This window comes from Orbicella franksi, chromosome 8, assembly GCF_964199315.1.
Source record: "Orbicella franksi chromosome 8, jaOrbFran1.1, whole genome shotgun sequence".
Lineage (NCBI taxonomy): Eukaryota > Metazoa > Cnidaria > Anthozoa > Scleractinia > Merulinidae > Orbicella > Orbicella franksi.
The window spans coordinates 30,812,543-30,827,963 of NC_138152.1; the positions used below are offsets into that span (position 1 = coordinate 30,812,543).

The following is a 15,421-nucleotide window of genomic DNA, read 5'->3' on the forward strand; positions in this document are numbered from 1 at the left end:
TTGTAGTTTCAGTTAAGTGTTGTCTTGAGCTATACTCGCGATCGTTCAGATCGAACTGACATTGAAAATGTAATCCGCACAGTACTACAAAGTGAAAACTGAATTGAACCTCCGTGTATTCATAATAACAATTCTCTTCAATCAAATCGTATTTTTTGTGAACTTCTTTTAAGCCGTCTTCGGTTAGCGTGAGGAAACCTGGCCGACATGAGAAACCATCGATTAGTTCAATTAGTTAGAACTGAATCGCGTGACGGACCCATAACAGCTTGTGACCTCCGTACATAAATAATGGCTGGAAACACGCGAAAGCTGCCAATCTCGGGAATTATTTAGGCTATTTTCGGAGACGGATGAAAAATTGTTAACTCGAAAGCACGCAACTTTGGTAGCATTTGAATTATCTTTTACGCCAGTTCCTTCATCATCAAATTTCAAAGCCGAACCCTGTTTATTTGGCAGTATGATCGCTTGGCCTGGGGCGCGCTTGAAAGTATATTTTGATTGTAGACTTGAGTATGTAGAAAACGTTTTACACAGGAACGTTGACTGTTTCGCTTCGAGATCAGTCCACCTGTTCAAACAGAAAGGGAGAAACAAGGTCGATCGCACTCGTCTTCGACTTCTGGTCTTTGTTTATATTTCAGGTCTGCTGTTTCTCTGCGCATTAATTTTTAGCATGTTTTAAAAAGTGTACCATTCTAACACCGATATTTTATCAGAACAGTAATACCGAAATAAACGTATTTGTCAGATTAGTTTCGTGTATGTACGTGTTGGCGGTATAATCGAGTGATTGTTTTCAATTTGCAAAACAATGGTTATGCATCATCCTCTTGCATAACTCACACATGATGTTTTCCAGCGGACCACAGTCGCCTCCTTGCACCTTCCCCCATAATACACGACATCCCTTGTTTCCCGGCTTCCCGCCTTCCCGCTCATTTACTCCACTGGATCTCATTAGGTTAGTCACGCTTAGCTAGCGCCCACTTACCGCCCCCACCCCGCCCCCTTCCCACCCACTCCCCGCCCGTAACATTCCCCCAGAGATTTATCCCTGTCCAAAGCAAAACCCCTAAACCTTCCCCGGTAAACCGAATTGAAAATAACTGATTAATCACGAGAAACCGGCGTCAGCTAAAATAAGACTATTCAACTGTTGTTTCCGTGCAATTTCTAAATCAGGATAAGTTATCAAAAACAAAGATTTTGCGAATCTAGTATTTGTACGTGACGCGGTGTTCGGCGCCGTTATTAATAAATGTGCAGTACTTAACTCGATAATAGTGCAATACCATGGGGTTTTTTTACCATGTAATGGCAGAACGCTGCTCTTTATAATGGGGCATTTCGTATAGTTTTCGTTTTGAAGGCAACATATTTGTTTCTTCTGCCCCTGTGAAATAGAATTTTCTGGATGCTTTCGTTGGCAAAAGATATTTCGTGTTTTCCCAGCCGTGACCGTTCAGATGCTGGTGGAGCAATGTTGGATGTAGGCCAGAGTTTACAGATCAACTTGTACAAGCACATCGAATTCAAAATCGTCGTTAATTTTCTTAATCCTTTTTATTCTGGTTTTGATCCTGGTCTATATTGTGATCGGGCCTATACCAGCATAAATACTCTACTTTGACACGCTTTGCATTTCTTTCTTTTAACAGTTACCCGAGCGTTCGCGTGACAAACGCCACAATGAAATTGACAGGCGAAAATTAAAATAGTTTTAGCTGATCCCATCTCGTCAAGAGCGTCAATATCATTTGAAATAAATGGATGCATCTTTTTTTTTTCCAAAATAATAATAATAATTTGTTCCAGCCCTTACTTCAACTGTGCTATTAACATTGCAAGATCGATAATATTATTTTCTGTAGCTTTTGTTTTAAGAGTCGTTCGTGCGGTTGGCCTGAATTAAACGTTTCCAAGACCTGGTAAACAACATAATTTCAGCGTAAAAAAGCTTCTTGTTACGGCACTACGATCGCTACGTGACTTTGTTATACGATCTACTTCAAATCTCTAGGACTGATCATTTCAGAATGACAGATGGGAGATAAGCTTCTTCAGCAACTGTCCGTTAAAAAAAATCTTATATATATTAGCCTCCGTAATGGGTCATGCTGGCTCGCACCCTATTGTTTTGGTCTAATTTTGGCAGTTCAGCATTGACTATCACGAGACTAGACTTCAGTATATTCTTTCGTTTACCGCTCTTCAAAAATTCTTTCCTACGTAGCGTTTAACCTTCACGACCAAGCTTCTGACTGTTATTATTTTACGTTTAGAATTACATCCCCTTAGGGGAAAAATTCGTTCTCGTGCCGGCCGGCTTAGCGAAGCAAGAGACAAATGAAATGTGATCAATTAATTTCCACACAAGCAAGCTTGCTTATCATCGCAATTTCACAACAAGTCTAGCATATCATATGTTTTGGGGCAGAGGTTACCAAATTTCAAAAATGCGTAACATTTAATTCTGTTAATACAGATCGTTTCAAGGCAATGGAAGCGTTGTAAAATGTCCCCGAAGGCACCAGTATTCGCAGCAATTATTCCACTATGGATTAGAAATTGTTTTGGAGTTTTGGTTATTTTAAGTATTTTAGTAAAGGTAATATTGATTGTCCTGACTATCCAATATTTTGAAATACGTGAATATTTGAAATTAAATCAACTTGTTCATAATGTGAAACGAAACTTGCTTTAAAAAACAAATAACAAGTCCTTCTTGTGTCTTCGGCCAAAAGAAAAGCCGGAAAAAGCATGATGTAACCAGAAAAAAATAGACTGTTGTCATTATGTAAAAACAACTGCAAAATTTGATTTCAAACGACAATCGCATTTAAAAACCTTGCCTTGTCTAGGAGCTAAGATGACATTATCCGCATGGCTATTATAAATTGCCCTGGCGTCGACCTGGCGGCCAAATGTGCCAAAGATTTGTTCTGTCAACCAATCGTAATGTTTGTCCTTAGTGACTTTTGACACCTCCCTGCTGTTCCTAACCAATCAGACAGCATGGTTTATTTTTGCATACATCGCAAACAGCCGTAACTTCTGTCACATGGCTCGGATTGCATTTCAACGTGGTACTTCCGTGCAAGAAAACAACCGCATTTGCAGCAGGTTTTCAAGATCTGGTCGGATAGGAGACGCCATGCTGATACGGTGAATCGATTTTCAAGCCAAAATAAAAAGAATACAATCGATCTTTCGAAAGAAAGATGCGTACGTGAGGTCGACACGTTTCAAAATCGTAGTGTAAACAAAGCTGCTGAATGGGTTTAAAAATAGCGACTGGTATTAGCCAATCACACGTAATCTCATAATAGCTTTGAACGAATAGGAAATGTCGTAGTATATTCTAGGCAGTTTTGACCAATCAAATAGAGTAATAGATTGTAAATCCCTCTAGGGATGGTGTACACCCCCAAGAACTCCCGTAAAAACAACAACACTAGTTTCGTTCGGCGAATTTTGCACGACAAGCGTTTTACCGGTTTCGACGTAACGGGAGAAATATTTAATTTCGGACCAAAAATAGACGAATTGTGCGGCAGCCGTCAAGGCAAAAAGTATGCTTTCCTCCAGAAGACGACCGAAAAATTCGCTTCTTGGCGTACGTGTCTGTGCTCCTTGGAAAGATGGATTCTTTTATTCCGGTGTGATTGAGGCAGTGAAAAGCAAGCCTACCGGCGAAAATACTTACACCATTCTCTTCGACGATGATTATATAGCTGAGGTGGACGAAGGAGATATCGTTGGACCTGGATTCAGTACAGTTAGTGCTTCGTCCCTGAAAACTGGACAACATGTTTACATCACGTACAAGAATCGAGAACTGAGCGCTCGGGTGCTCAAAACCCGGTCAGAGTTCAACGAAGTTTTGGTGCAAATTTTGGATTCTCAAGACACGATTGTCGCTGTAAGACCAAATGAGATCCACCTTACGAAGGGAGAGAAGTTCTCTTCAGCAACGGTGGATCCTGAGTGTGTTAACGGTTCCAAATCGACCGTGTCATGTCCAGTCCCGTGCAAAATAAAAGCACATGGAATAAAATCGTGCGAGTAAGTAAGCCTGAGGTCGACGGTCACACAAAAAAGTTTATACCTTGATTTTCGATTTTTTTCTTTTATAGTATTTATTATGTTTCTTAGTAGGAATTCTGTGGCTAGTAGAAAAGAAATTTATTTCTGCTTTAAGGTTCTATGGAGCGAAATCTTTTTATATTCTTTTGTTATGATGTTGTAAGGCTATCTCTGTTCTGTACCTCATTGAAAACCTCTACTTTTACACAGAGGCTGCATGAAACGACAAGAAAACGTTACAAGGAGTGAAGAAATGGCTGCTCTTGTTCTGACCGCCCTGTCTATCTCACCAGTTTTCAAAGACATGGACCAAAGTAAGTTTAAGTAAAGAAACCGTGTTACCAAGATTATTTGATTCGTTATGTGTCCTCCAGACAGAATCCCGCGCACAAGTTGGTTATTTGCCTTTTAACTCTCGGAGGTGTTCTCACAACGTGAATATCCCTTATTAGCGATCTGATAGCACTAAATTCTACAATGATTTTTCTTAACAATTTGTTTTTGCTTTATCATTTTCAGTGGAAGAGACGTGCTTCGGTTATCCTCCAACGCCAGACTCTGGTTCCGAAATGGCACCGTTTCCAAGCCCGGGTAATTCGCCGGTCCATTCCACTTTTCCCGTTCACCCAAATGATTCAAACTTTTTCATCAACGGTCCCCCTTCACCCGTTGATGAGGGAATTGGAGTGGATTTCCAAAGGCAGGACAACTCTCGGAAGAGAAAGGTAAGAAATACAGCGCCGGGCTAGAATAATTTGAAGCGAAACTCGCAGAATTAGTTGTTTACATCGTTCCGATATAAGTTACATTCCTTCCTGGTTTGGCGGTTTTAAGCGGGTTTCGTAACAGTTGCATCAGAAAAGCAGCATCACGGCTTATTTCCCAGATCTTCAAAGCAAATCGTCTTAAACTGTTACGGTTTTTAACTTGGGCCAGAAATGTTCCTAGCAAGAGTTAATCCTATCGAGGTCTTGTTGTCTACGAGCAATTTCACACCTTCAAATTGCATGTGCTGCATGTGCACGCCATGTCCGTCTCGTGTTGCTGTTTGTTTTGTATTTGTTCCGGCGATTCCAACTTCTCTCGTATTCCGACGTTTTCCAGATCCCATAGAATTGTACACGTTACTGAGAAGCCGGCAACAAAAAAACTGATCATTTGCATTGTCTTTACAGGCGTCAACCTCGTCGAATTCAAGTCTGAAGACTTTGTACAAATGTACATGGCCTGGATGCGGGAAAACCCTTTCAACCGCCCCCGGAATCATTCGTCATGTTCGAACGATCCATCTTGGGTAAGCTCAGTTTAACTTTGTCACGCTTTCGTGTTGGAATTATTCATTTAAGCTGACTGTAATGAAAAGATTTAGACAATAATTCCTTCGGTTTGACGTCGATACAGTTTATTAGGAGCATTCGCCAGCGTTGTACCGGTCTACAAGTTTCTTCGGAAATTCATACACTTAACCCTGCTAAACAAATCATAAAAATTATTCCTAATACCGATCGGATAGAGTTATAAATTAGTCTTGCAAACGTTCGAGAATCTTTTCGATAAATAGCTGTATTCACTCGGAATTGTTTTATCTTATTTATGGATGTTATTAAAGAATGTCTCGCCAAGTGAACCCCGAAACAGAGATGTATTTCAAACGAAGATTTTCGCATTGTCTTTCAGGCCTAAACGGGCTACAGAGGAAGGATATAGTGATGGAGAAGAGGATTTTTACTTTAACGAAATAGACTTAGACGAGGATGAATGTAACGACAGTGTGTTCCCGTCGCCTCTGGCGCTGTCTCCAACACCAACTCAATCGCACTTTGACATGGTAAAGAGTCCTTGGACTGAACCGGGCGTTGAAACTTGTCCAAGCGGTTACGACTCACTTCAACATCCTCGCTTCAATTGGGATGTTCAGACACTCGCTCATCTATCGTATGCACCGGCTACAAAGGCATCAAGCGGCAAGACCAGTCCTCCTGCGAGAGTTCAGCACCACTCCAACCACCATACTCCCTTACGAAAAGTCCGAGGCGAAAGTAAGAAATGCAGAAAGGTTTATGGAATGGAAAACAGACATCTGTGGTGCACCCAGTGCCGGTGGAAAAAAGCTTGCGTACGATTCGCAGACTAAACGGACAGAACTTATCCATTTTACAGCACCATGCAGATATTATATTTATAGCACGTTCGTAGCGCACGGAGTAGCGTGCCTTGAGACAAATGAAGAACATGTATATAGATTAAATATTTTATAAAATCATTATATTTTTTATAATCGCAGTCAGTCGATGTAAGACATCTTCTGCGAGCGGAAAGAAGAGATTCAGTCGTTTTACATTGATTAGAGAAAAGCCGGACGTATACAAGAAGAATCGAAGATTCGTGTTTTAACACATGCATGGTGCAAAAATATTTTGCGACTTGTTCATGGTTGAACATATATATACTATAAAGAAAACACTTATAACCTGTCTCAAGAATGGTAACTTATCGTCAGATGGAAATTCCATCGAGTTAAAGTTATATAGATATCTGGAAGTTTACAGAAAAAAAATATTTCCAATAAATTTGCTATGGGGGTTTTTACAGTCAATGTGGTGATTGTCATGTGCCTTTCGATATTTAAAGAATTGTATCAAGCGTGTTTGGATCTACAAGGATTGGTAGTTTTGTTTCAGTTTCGATTGTAAATTATACGATCGGTAAAGCCCTGCAAGCGGAAATGCAGACAGCCCGTTCCGCTGTTATTCGCGTGATCAGAGAAGTCTGGCTATAGGCCAATAAGTTCGCACGTGCCGAAAAAACCGGTAAGCGAAGGTTTCCAATGTCGAGAAACAGAGCCAAGAAATCTAGATTTACGAAACCACAAGACTCAACTAGGGGATATTTTGAAACAGGCTGCTTCTGCCCCGTTTATTTTCAACAATGAAAACAAATTTGCGCCGCTCATGTTGTTTATCTCGATTCCGTAACTTTGTCCTCGGAGCCTTTGCCCTTTGACATGCAGTGTGATTGGTTCCATTTTAAAATGACAATATTGCTCGTCTTTGTCTTCAATCAATCACTTTATTTTTGCCTGACATTCAATGAATTTTAATGACCTGTGCATACTAATAATGTATTCTGGTCATGTCCCACAATTTTGCGGTAGTATTATTGCATGAAAATTTCTCAGAAAACACATAGTGCTTGGTTTTAGTAAATGGTTGGGAAAACGCGTGAATTTCACGCCAAATTTTGCGTTTTCGCGAATTTTTCGATACGGTGAATGAAGTAAACAACTTTAAGTAGATTTCATGTGATTGGCTACAACACGGGGGTGTGTCGTTTCCGGTGAAAGCTTAACAATACACAAGCTAGCTTTGTGTAAAGCCGGCGTTTTGAATAGATCCTCGGCGCTTGTATACGTTTTTTATCGCGCCGACTGGAAAAACAAGCATTATCAACACTGGTAAAACTCCCGTAAATTGCTTTCTCACTTTCGGTTTCACTTCATGGTTGAAATTGTGATATTCCTTAGAACACGGACGACTATTGAACAATTTTACGTAAACAGGTTTCAAAATGTAAATTATAAGATGTCAGTTGATAATGGTGGTCTTAATATAATAACTGCTCTGAACAAAAAATTCTATCCCATCTGAGTGGCAGCCTAGCAACTTTAATATTTTTAGTTTTCGAGTAAACGAAAATATCACACCAAAAGTTGGTTTGAACCTCATTGTTTATGCCGGTTTTTTCTTTTGTTATAAAAGATTCTTATATACTGGCAAATTATTATGTCAATCGTATACAAAATTGATTGAAAAGTCTGTTCTTTGGCGTTGTTTTGACTCGTCTATCAGGTCTTATCTAGAAATGCACGACTCCCACATGCCGATCGCGTTTGCATCAGTTTCAGTTTTTCACATCACATGACTTCTGATTGACATGTTAGCTTTTTCTCGTAACGCGAAACTTTCATAAATACCGTGCATGTTTCACGTGGTTTGACCAAAAAAAGTGTTAACACAAGTAGCATGGGAAAAGATTAAAACTGGTAAGACCGATTATCGAGTGTTTGTTGTGTCTTCGCCTCTCAGGGAACAATGTGTGAAAACAGACACATCCAACTTCCGGTTGGAAATAGATTTGACCCAGATGTATCGAATGCACGCTCATCAAAAACTTCGCTTTATAGACTTTAATGTTCGAATAAAATGCGCAAATGAAGTATATTCTTCAAGGTGGTGAGAGGCCCGTGGAACTTGCAAACTGGATGAATACTCTTTGTATCTGTTCTTGACTGATATTTATTCCTGTTTTGTACAGGCACTTCTTCACGTACCTGGACACTCGCACTCTATTTTAAACTCTTTGCGGTTTACCAGGGCTTCCACGTCTTCGTGGGTTCGCAGAGTTTTTCTCTGTCTTGTACAGAACAATTTCAAGTACACAAGCTAAACAGGGCGCGATTTCTTGAAGGAGTTTGTTTTTCTGTACCAGTATTTACCCATTGTCTTATTCAAATCGCTTAATCTCAAAAAACAATTACAGTCACAGACAAAAAGTGAACTGGCGAGTGACCGGTCACGTCCTCTGAAAACATAGTTGATGAAAACATAATCGATGTTGCTCGAGAGAAAGCGCTAGGACAACTTCAGATCGTTCAAACCCGGTAAGATGGACGCAAATACAGTATATTCTTCGGGTAATACAATCCTTTCAAGAATTTAGAAACACAATTGTTTTCCAATCGTTCGTGACATGACCCGCCGGCCGGCATTTTTCGTTGTAAACAACTACCACGTGACTACAAGTTTATTCAAACCGATTACTATCTTCCTAGACATGGAAATTGAACAGATCTCTTGCATTGCAGGGAATTTTTTAGAAGTAAAACCCTAAAGCATGAAGGAACTTTTTACTTGATCAAAATGGTATTTTTTTTCGAGTTTGCTTAGTCAGTCCTTTGAATTCCCTGAGTGAGTGTTCTTAGTATTGTTTTGAAAGAAAATATCTTTGTTCTTGAGGTAGCCTAATTACACATAAACACGCAACTTATTTAATGGGTTCCTTTCACTGGATCGTACGCTTTCAATCGCTATCAATTCCAACTTGCACGTAAAACAAGTTTAAAAATGTCAACGTGATGGCTTTGGCGCCATAAGTCTCGCATGATATCTGCGAATAACGACTTTCATAATACAACCAGGCCAGGAGCCACGAAAGGTTGATCACCTGTTACTCTATCGATATAAAAAAGAACAAATGTATTTTAGCCGTTTCTCCAGTAAACCGTGACATTCCCGTCTCTATAAACCACAGAGATCTTTGCGGTACACCTTGAAGTCACACACGAGACGAGAAGAACCTTAGAAATTATTTTTAAAGTGTTCTAACGAAGTACACTTGTAAACCACATCATTACCATTGTCCGTTCTTGTAGCGCCATGCAGCGTGGACATGTAAGGCCTTCTTACAACCAATGAAGGCAAGAGAGGGCATTAAATATTTGCGTGTAGGTTTCTAATAAATCATGAGTGTCTTCAGGGCCTGTGATCAATATCATCACGGGAGGTATGACATGTTCTGTTGTTGACTGGCAAAACGTACTTCACTTCTTTTACTCGGTAACACCAACGTCATAATAACATGAACCAAATGAAATGAGCAAGTGATTTTAATAACGTGTCAATACACGTCAGTACACTTTATATTCATTGTCATTTTTCACCCTAGGGCCTTCATAATGCAAGGGTGTGGCCGAAACTTTGGATCAGGTGATATAAGGAAACAGATTTCGCATGAGACCAGTGGCGTAGAACGAGATAAAAGACAGCTTGTACAACTGCTATCCACTCACTGAGGTAAAACGTGTTGTCCAGCAAAGTCCTTTTTCATTCAACATGCACGGAATCAAAATTAATTGGATACATTACCCACGCGCGGTCAGAAACAAAAATAGATCGCTCTTTGATACTTTGAACTTCATCCATGACGTGGGGTATAACTTTTCTTTTTTGAAAGACAAGAATGAAAATATATAAGTCTGCGGGATATTAACCAACAAGGCTTCTTTTCTTGTCTAGCTTACTTTGTTTTCATTTCTCTTCCTTAACCCCTTATCGCTAGTTTCGTCTCACCTTCATAGTTTAAGCCAATTTAAGGGACATTTTTTTTAAACAATTTGAAAACCTGGTATGTTTTATACAAACAACCGGCTAAAATTTTCATCTGTTTTTTTTTTTTTTTCTAGTGGTCCTTGTATTGGAATTAGTATTTCTTTCTCTAAGCGCGATCTAACATAACATAACAAGGTTTGAAATGTACATGTGAAGTATGGACCGGTCTACCGGCCAGCGGCACATGTCAGACATGAAAGGCTATGAAACCAGCTGAAATCACGTACATTGCATTCTTGCGAGGCCACTGGTGATCAGGCGTTCTATTATTATTATTTTTTTTTTTTTCGCGACCCGACAGCGAAAAAGAAAGAACGCCTGATCGTTCATTAGGTCCATGACTGTCGACAGTTCCCAAATCATGTATTGTTCTGCGAAGGGACATGTTTTGTAGCAGGGAACTGACGTCGTGTACATGTTTCATGCACGAAAGAAAATGTACTGGGGGCATGTCGCAGCAACCATAGTGTTTTACCGGACCTTTATAATCGCCAGCTATCTTCAAAACGAAGGCTACAAGATTCCTAGTGAGCTTGTGTTGTATCGAACGCCATGGTGCGCGGCAAGTAAGCAGTTAATCTAGGTAAAGTTTTCTATAAATTTCCTCAAATTTCTCTACGATCGAGCTATTTTCAACGAGGCATTGGCTCCCGAAATGCGACAGAGTAACTTAATTGCAATCGGGCATTCTATTTTTCTCGCAAAAGCCTGATCATAGCTTAAGACAGGAATCTGTTGTACTCGAAGATAAAGTCTGAGAAGGTGACCACGAATGTGAAGATCTCAGAAGCTAGTAAAATTGATTGAGATTCGTGCCAGGCCTTCAGAGCCCCCTGGTGCCCTCTAAATACGTTCCACTCTGACGGGCTGTCACCTCCTCCACCATGAACGAAAGTTTAAGGCAATACGTCGTCTGGGCTTGGATATAAGTTGAAATTCTGTATTCTGTTCTGCAATATGCGAAGATTTGCTCTCTTCCTGTAGTTGTATAGTCGCAAGCTACACGCACTCTCATTGGCTATTTCGAAGTTCGAGGTCACATGACATCTAACAATAAAACAGTTTCGCGCCAAAAGTCTCCGAGCCGAGAACATTGCAAAATTTATGACATAACTGCAAATGTTGACCGATAAACGCGGATAATGATTTTAAATTAGATTCTTTTAGTTACTGGTAATTATTCTGCCGTTTTGTGTTTGTGTTGTCCTTTCCGCTGTTCCGTTATGTAGATATTTGTTATTTTGTTTACTCTAGTGCATTTTTTTTACTCTAGGGATTAATTCAGTTTAGCGATGAAACTAAGACAAAACCACGCTCTCTTCCTCCCATATTAAACCGACTGAGCATGAATCCCACAACACATTTTCCCGTCGACCGGGATGAAATTCAAGAAACAAAAAGCAAACTGGTGCCACAATAAGTTGTATCGTTTGCGACTATCGTAGCCTTTGTTGACTCTTGTAAAGTGGAAACACGTAGACATACAAGAAAAACATTATGCCATTTTGGCCGCCATAATGCGAAAGCCAAGCTATTTTGCATAAAAACGTTTCTTCCCGGTTACCCGGGCTGCAGGGTTCATATGGGAAAATTTTCATCTCAGCTGCCGAGATCTCGGTTAGGCCCGCCTTCTCAAATGAACACATCGAAATTTTTAGACATGAAATAGGAGTGAGGCGAGGTCTCGGTAACCGGGCCAGCCCGATCCACCGGGCCCTTAATCCTGTAACCATTGATTAACCTCTTGCAGCTAGGCACACTTGGGGACGGCTTGTTGTAGGAGTCCTATGTTTCGCAGTGGTTGTGGCGATGACAACTGTTCCGAAACAGCTTTTGGTGTAATTTTCCGACAATTGCTTCGCGTCATGTTTAACTGATGATCTACGTATTTTAAAAGTATTCCATCACAATTTTTACCAACCTTCACAGACTTCAAGTGAACGAAAACTACCTTGTTTAACACCAAACTCCATTCTTATGGTCTAAAATCTCCTCTGAAGAGTCCTTTTGATAATATCACATATTTTATTCCTCAGTTCAATAATAGTAGTTATATATCCAACGAAAATTTAGGGGAGGAAACAATGATACAGATAGTCATATTCCGATAGTCACGATTAAAAAGCGTGCAAACAAACACAAATGCCATGCAAATTGACCGACCCCGTGCAAAAACGCCCAGTCAATTATTTCCTTTTGGGTTTACAAGCCAAAAAAATATATATAAATAAATAAACATATTGAAATAGTCATAAATCGATACGGACATTTTATTTCAGGTCAAGTGATAAAACGTGCATAACTTCACAACTCTTTATCTACATCAGGTACTAACCGATCGATGTTTCATTTTTTTTTTTTTACCAAGCCACCGTTTGTAATTGTAGATTATGTGTTTAGACTCTCGCTATTTATCACTCGTAGGAGAAAAATTATTTTAAAATGAGCAGCTACAAGACAAACGTGTTTTGGCTTTTTTTCAAATTGATTCGTGAGTGGAACGAATCTGTGATTCAAAGCAAAAGGAAAACACAGTCGTTTTCCGCAATCAGTACAAAGTTCGAGTCGTGATTGTGTTGTTCAGCTAAAACGTGCAGACTTACATTCATTGTTTTTTTATACGATCGCGTTTTCAACCATTCACAATTCTTTTTACCACAAGCACGCGTTTAGTTAAGTTTCGTCACGAACGCTCATATATAATGCAATATAATCGAAATATCATAACTCTGAGATGATTCAAATAGCTCAATGTTTGGATTGTTGACATTGTTATATAACTAAGGAACAATGGGCTAGTCAATAAACGTGTCGCACGTATAACCGGCGTGGTAAACGCCGGCCTGCCTGCGGAGCGTGCAAAATGGCACACTGTATATTTCATTAATTAAGTTAACATATGCTATTGACATTGTATGTTTTCCTTGGACACCCCATGAATCAGCAATTCTGATCAGAAAGTGATTAACAATCTAGTGTTCAGGCTTTCGCTGACCATCGCTTTGACGTTGCAATAGAAAGCAAAGCACACCACGACCGCAATGGCAACGAGAAGGTTTAATGAGTAGAACAATGGCTGTGCACGTGATTGTTGCGTTTTCAAATTTCTCCGGCGTAGTATGGATCGCGGACGAAAAACATTTGATGCGTTTTCAGACTAAAACCTCCGTTTTCAAATTTCTCCGGCGTTAGTGTGGACGCACCGTGAGTTCTGTGCATTTTGGAGAACGCGAGCGACGGCGACTAATTTCAAGCCAAGATCCTGTTTGGTGGGCGTGGCTTGAAATATTTTCCTCCCCTAAGAGGTACCAATTCTAGAACAACAAATTATCTCCTACCATAGTTTTTTTCGGCTCAATACACGAAAAGGTATCGCAAAAAGTTCCCGCTGTGAACCTTTTGAGGTTGAACACCCTGAGAGGTACCAAATCTGCTTTTTTAACCCCTAAAAATATTGGAGGCACCCCCCGAGAAATACCCATCATCCAATGTAACTTTGTTGAAACGTAAAAGATCATTTTTTTAATACTCATCGTATGACATGTAAAATGGTTATCATAACTTGTCCATGATCACTTCAAGTTGTGCATGTTGAATCCTTTAATGCGTTAAGTTCACACGAATCCTGCTTTCTGTACAGTACCATACGAAGGTTGACGAGAGCTCAGCCCCCCTGATCTTTCCTCTAAAGCTGTTGTGGAAGGAGGGTATATGGAGGAGGAGCTGACGAGTAACCTTGTTGGTAGGACGGTGGTTGTCCCGGGTTGTTTGAGTTGCTCGGTACGGCGATCTCCCTATTCTCTTCTTCTATTATTAGTATGTACCTTAGGCGACGCTTCCGATAATAGCGAATGCAGAAGGCTACCCAGATGATGAACAAGATTCCTCCAGTTACTCCCAGTACTATCATGACTGTTTTGCCGTTATCTCCATCGTCACTGTCTACTTTGCACTTGTGATTACAGCAGCTTTCACTGTCAAGACAATCTGAACCTTTAGAGCAACAACCACTTGTTCTTTGAACACATTCATTGTTGGAACAGATTTCGTCGAGGGACTGATTGCAATTAGCGCCGGAAGTACAGCCATCTCTCACAGCGACTAACGAGAAGGCAATCAGGACAAACGAAGCCAGGCATTTAACGGAAATAACGGCTACTGCCATACCTCGGTCGATCGCGACTCGATACGTCTTAAGTACAGAGCAAAAACTTCAAGTTCCTTACGGCTCTAGAACATTCAGCGTTGTGGTTGAACAGGCTACTTTCATTATATTACAGGATGTTAGAATTAAGCTTCATAGCGAGGCACAGAGAACACAAACAAAAGAAATGAATATACCGTGATGTCCATCAACCTTTCCCTATTATGTCCATCAGATGGCCGTTTTAGCACCGTTTAAGCGCTCAAGCTCGAGCACAAGCTAGCATATACGAAACACACGCAGAAGCAGATTATATGTCTATAATTAATGCTTTTTGTTTGAATAATCTCCTAACCAAAGGCGCTACTAAACGACACATGGCCTGACTGAGACATGGGTGGTCGCTTACGGGAGGTTCGACTGTACGTGGCATTCAGGTAGACAAAGAATTTCTCCAAAAGACATTCACAAAATGAACGCAACAGTGGAAACTTCAATCCTTGTTATTTTAAATTCAAAAATCGAAACTGAAACTTCCCTCGCTACCAGCGCTGTTAGCCAAGGACAATTTTAAATGCTGTTTCATACACTGTTAGCTGTTTGTGTGAAAAGATTCAGAGATCAACCCCATTCCCCCCTCGGCCTCTTCACTCTCAGCCAGTTCCTTTTCAGCCCTTCCAGACGACCCTGTCCATCAGTCAATTATTTCCTTTTGGGTTTAAAAACCAAAAAATAAAAAAAATAAATAAACGTATCTAAATAGTCATTAATCTATACCGACATTTTATTTCAGGTCAAATGAAAAAAAAAAAAAGAAAAGAAAACGTGCATAACTCAACAGATGTTTCATTAAACTGAACATCCTTCAGCGAAGCCACAGTTTAGTGTTTCAGACCCTCGCTACTTTTCACTCGCAGAAGAAAAATCATTTTAAAATGATGCTTTGGCGTTTTTTCAAATTGATTCGTGAGTGGAACGAATCTGTGTTGTAAGGCAAATTTAAAGGAAAACACAGTCG

At 40.1% G+C, this 15,421-nt stretch overlaps 1 protein-coding gene across 3 annotated transcripts; it reads left to right on the forward strand.

The window, feature by feature from the left end:
* The first annotated feature begins 3,370 nt into the window (after positions 1–3,370).
* Positions 3,371–15,227, forward strand: LOC145494985 (zinc finger protein 704-like). Of its 3 annotated transcripts, none has more exons than XR_014050357.1 (6): positions 3,371–4,071; positions 4,303–4,406; positions 4,612–4,817; positions 5,268–5,386; positions 5,770–9,707; positions 9,817–15,227. XR_014050357.1 is itself a non-coding variant. In XM_081474562.1 (5 exons), the coding sequence occupies exons 1-5, from the start codon at positions 3,581–3,583 to the stop codon at positions 6,224–6,226; spliced, it is 1,377 nt and encodes a 458-aa protein (XP_081330688.1). In that variant the 5' UTR covers positions 3,371–3,580; the 3' UTR covers positions 6,227–15,227. The 3 variants fall into 3 exon arrangements, 1 of the variants encoding a protein (XP_081330688.1); XR_014050358.1 differs by having other exon boundaries at positions 5,770–8,752; XM_081474562.1 differs by having other exon boundaries at positions 5,770–15,227.
* The last annotated feature ends 194 nt before the right edge of the window (positions 15,228–15,421 follow it).

What these genes read in the sequence shown, in the direction of transcription:
- LOC145494985 (XM_081474562.1), top strand. Translation starts at nt 3,581, where the DNA reads ATGCTTTCCTCCAGAAGACGACCGAAAAATTCGCTTCTTGGCGTACGT. An exon ending in TTTCAAAGACATGGACCAAA is followed by an intron (nt 4,407 to 4,611) that starts GTAAGTTTAAGT and finishes TATCATTTTCAG; the next exon opens with TGGAAGAGACGTGCTTCGGT. An exon ending in ACAACTCTCGGAAGAGAAAG is followed by an intron (nt 4,818 to 5,267) that starts GTAAGAAATACA and finishes TTGTCTTTACAG; the next exon opens with GCGTCAACCTCGTCGAATTC.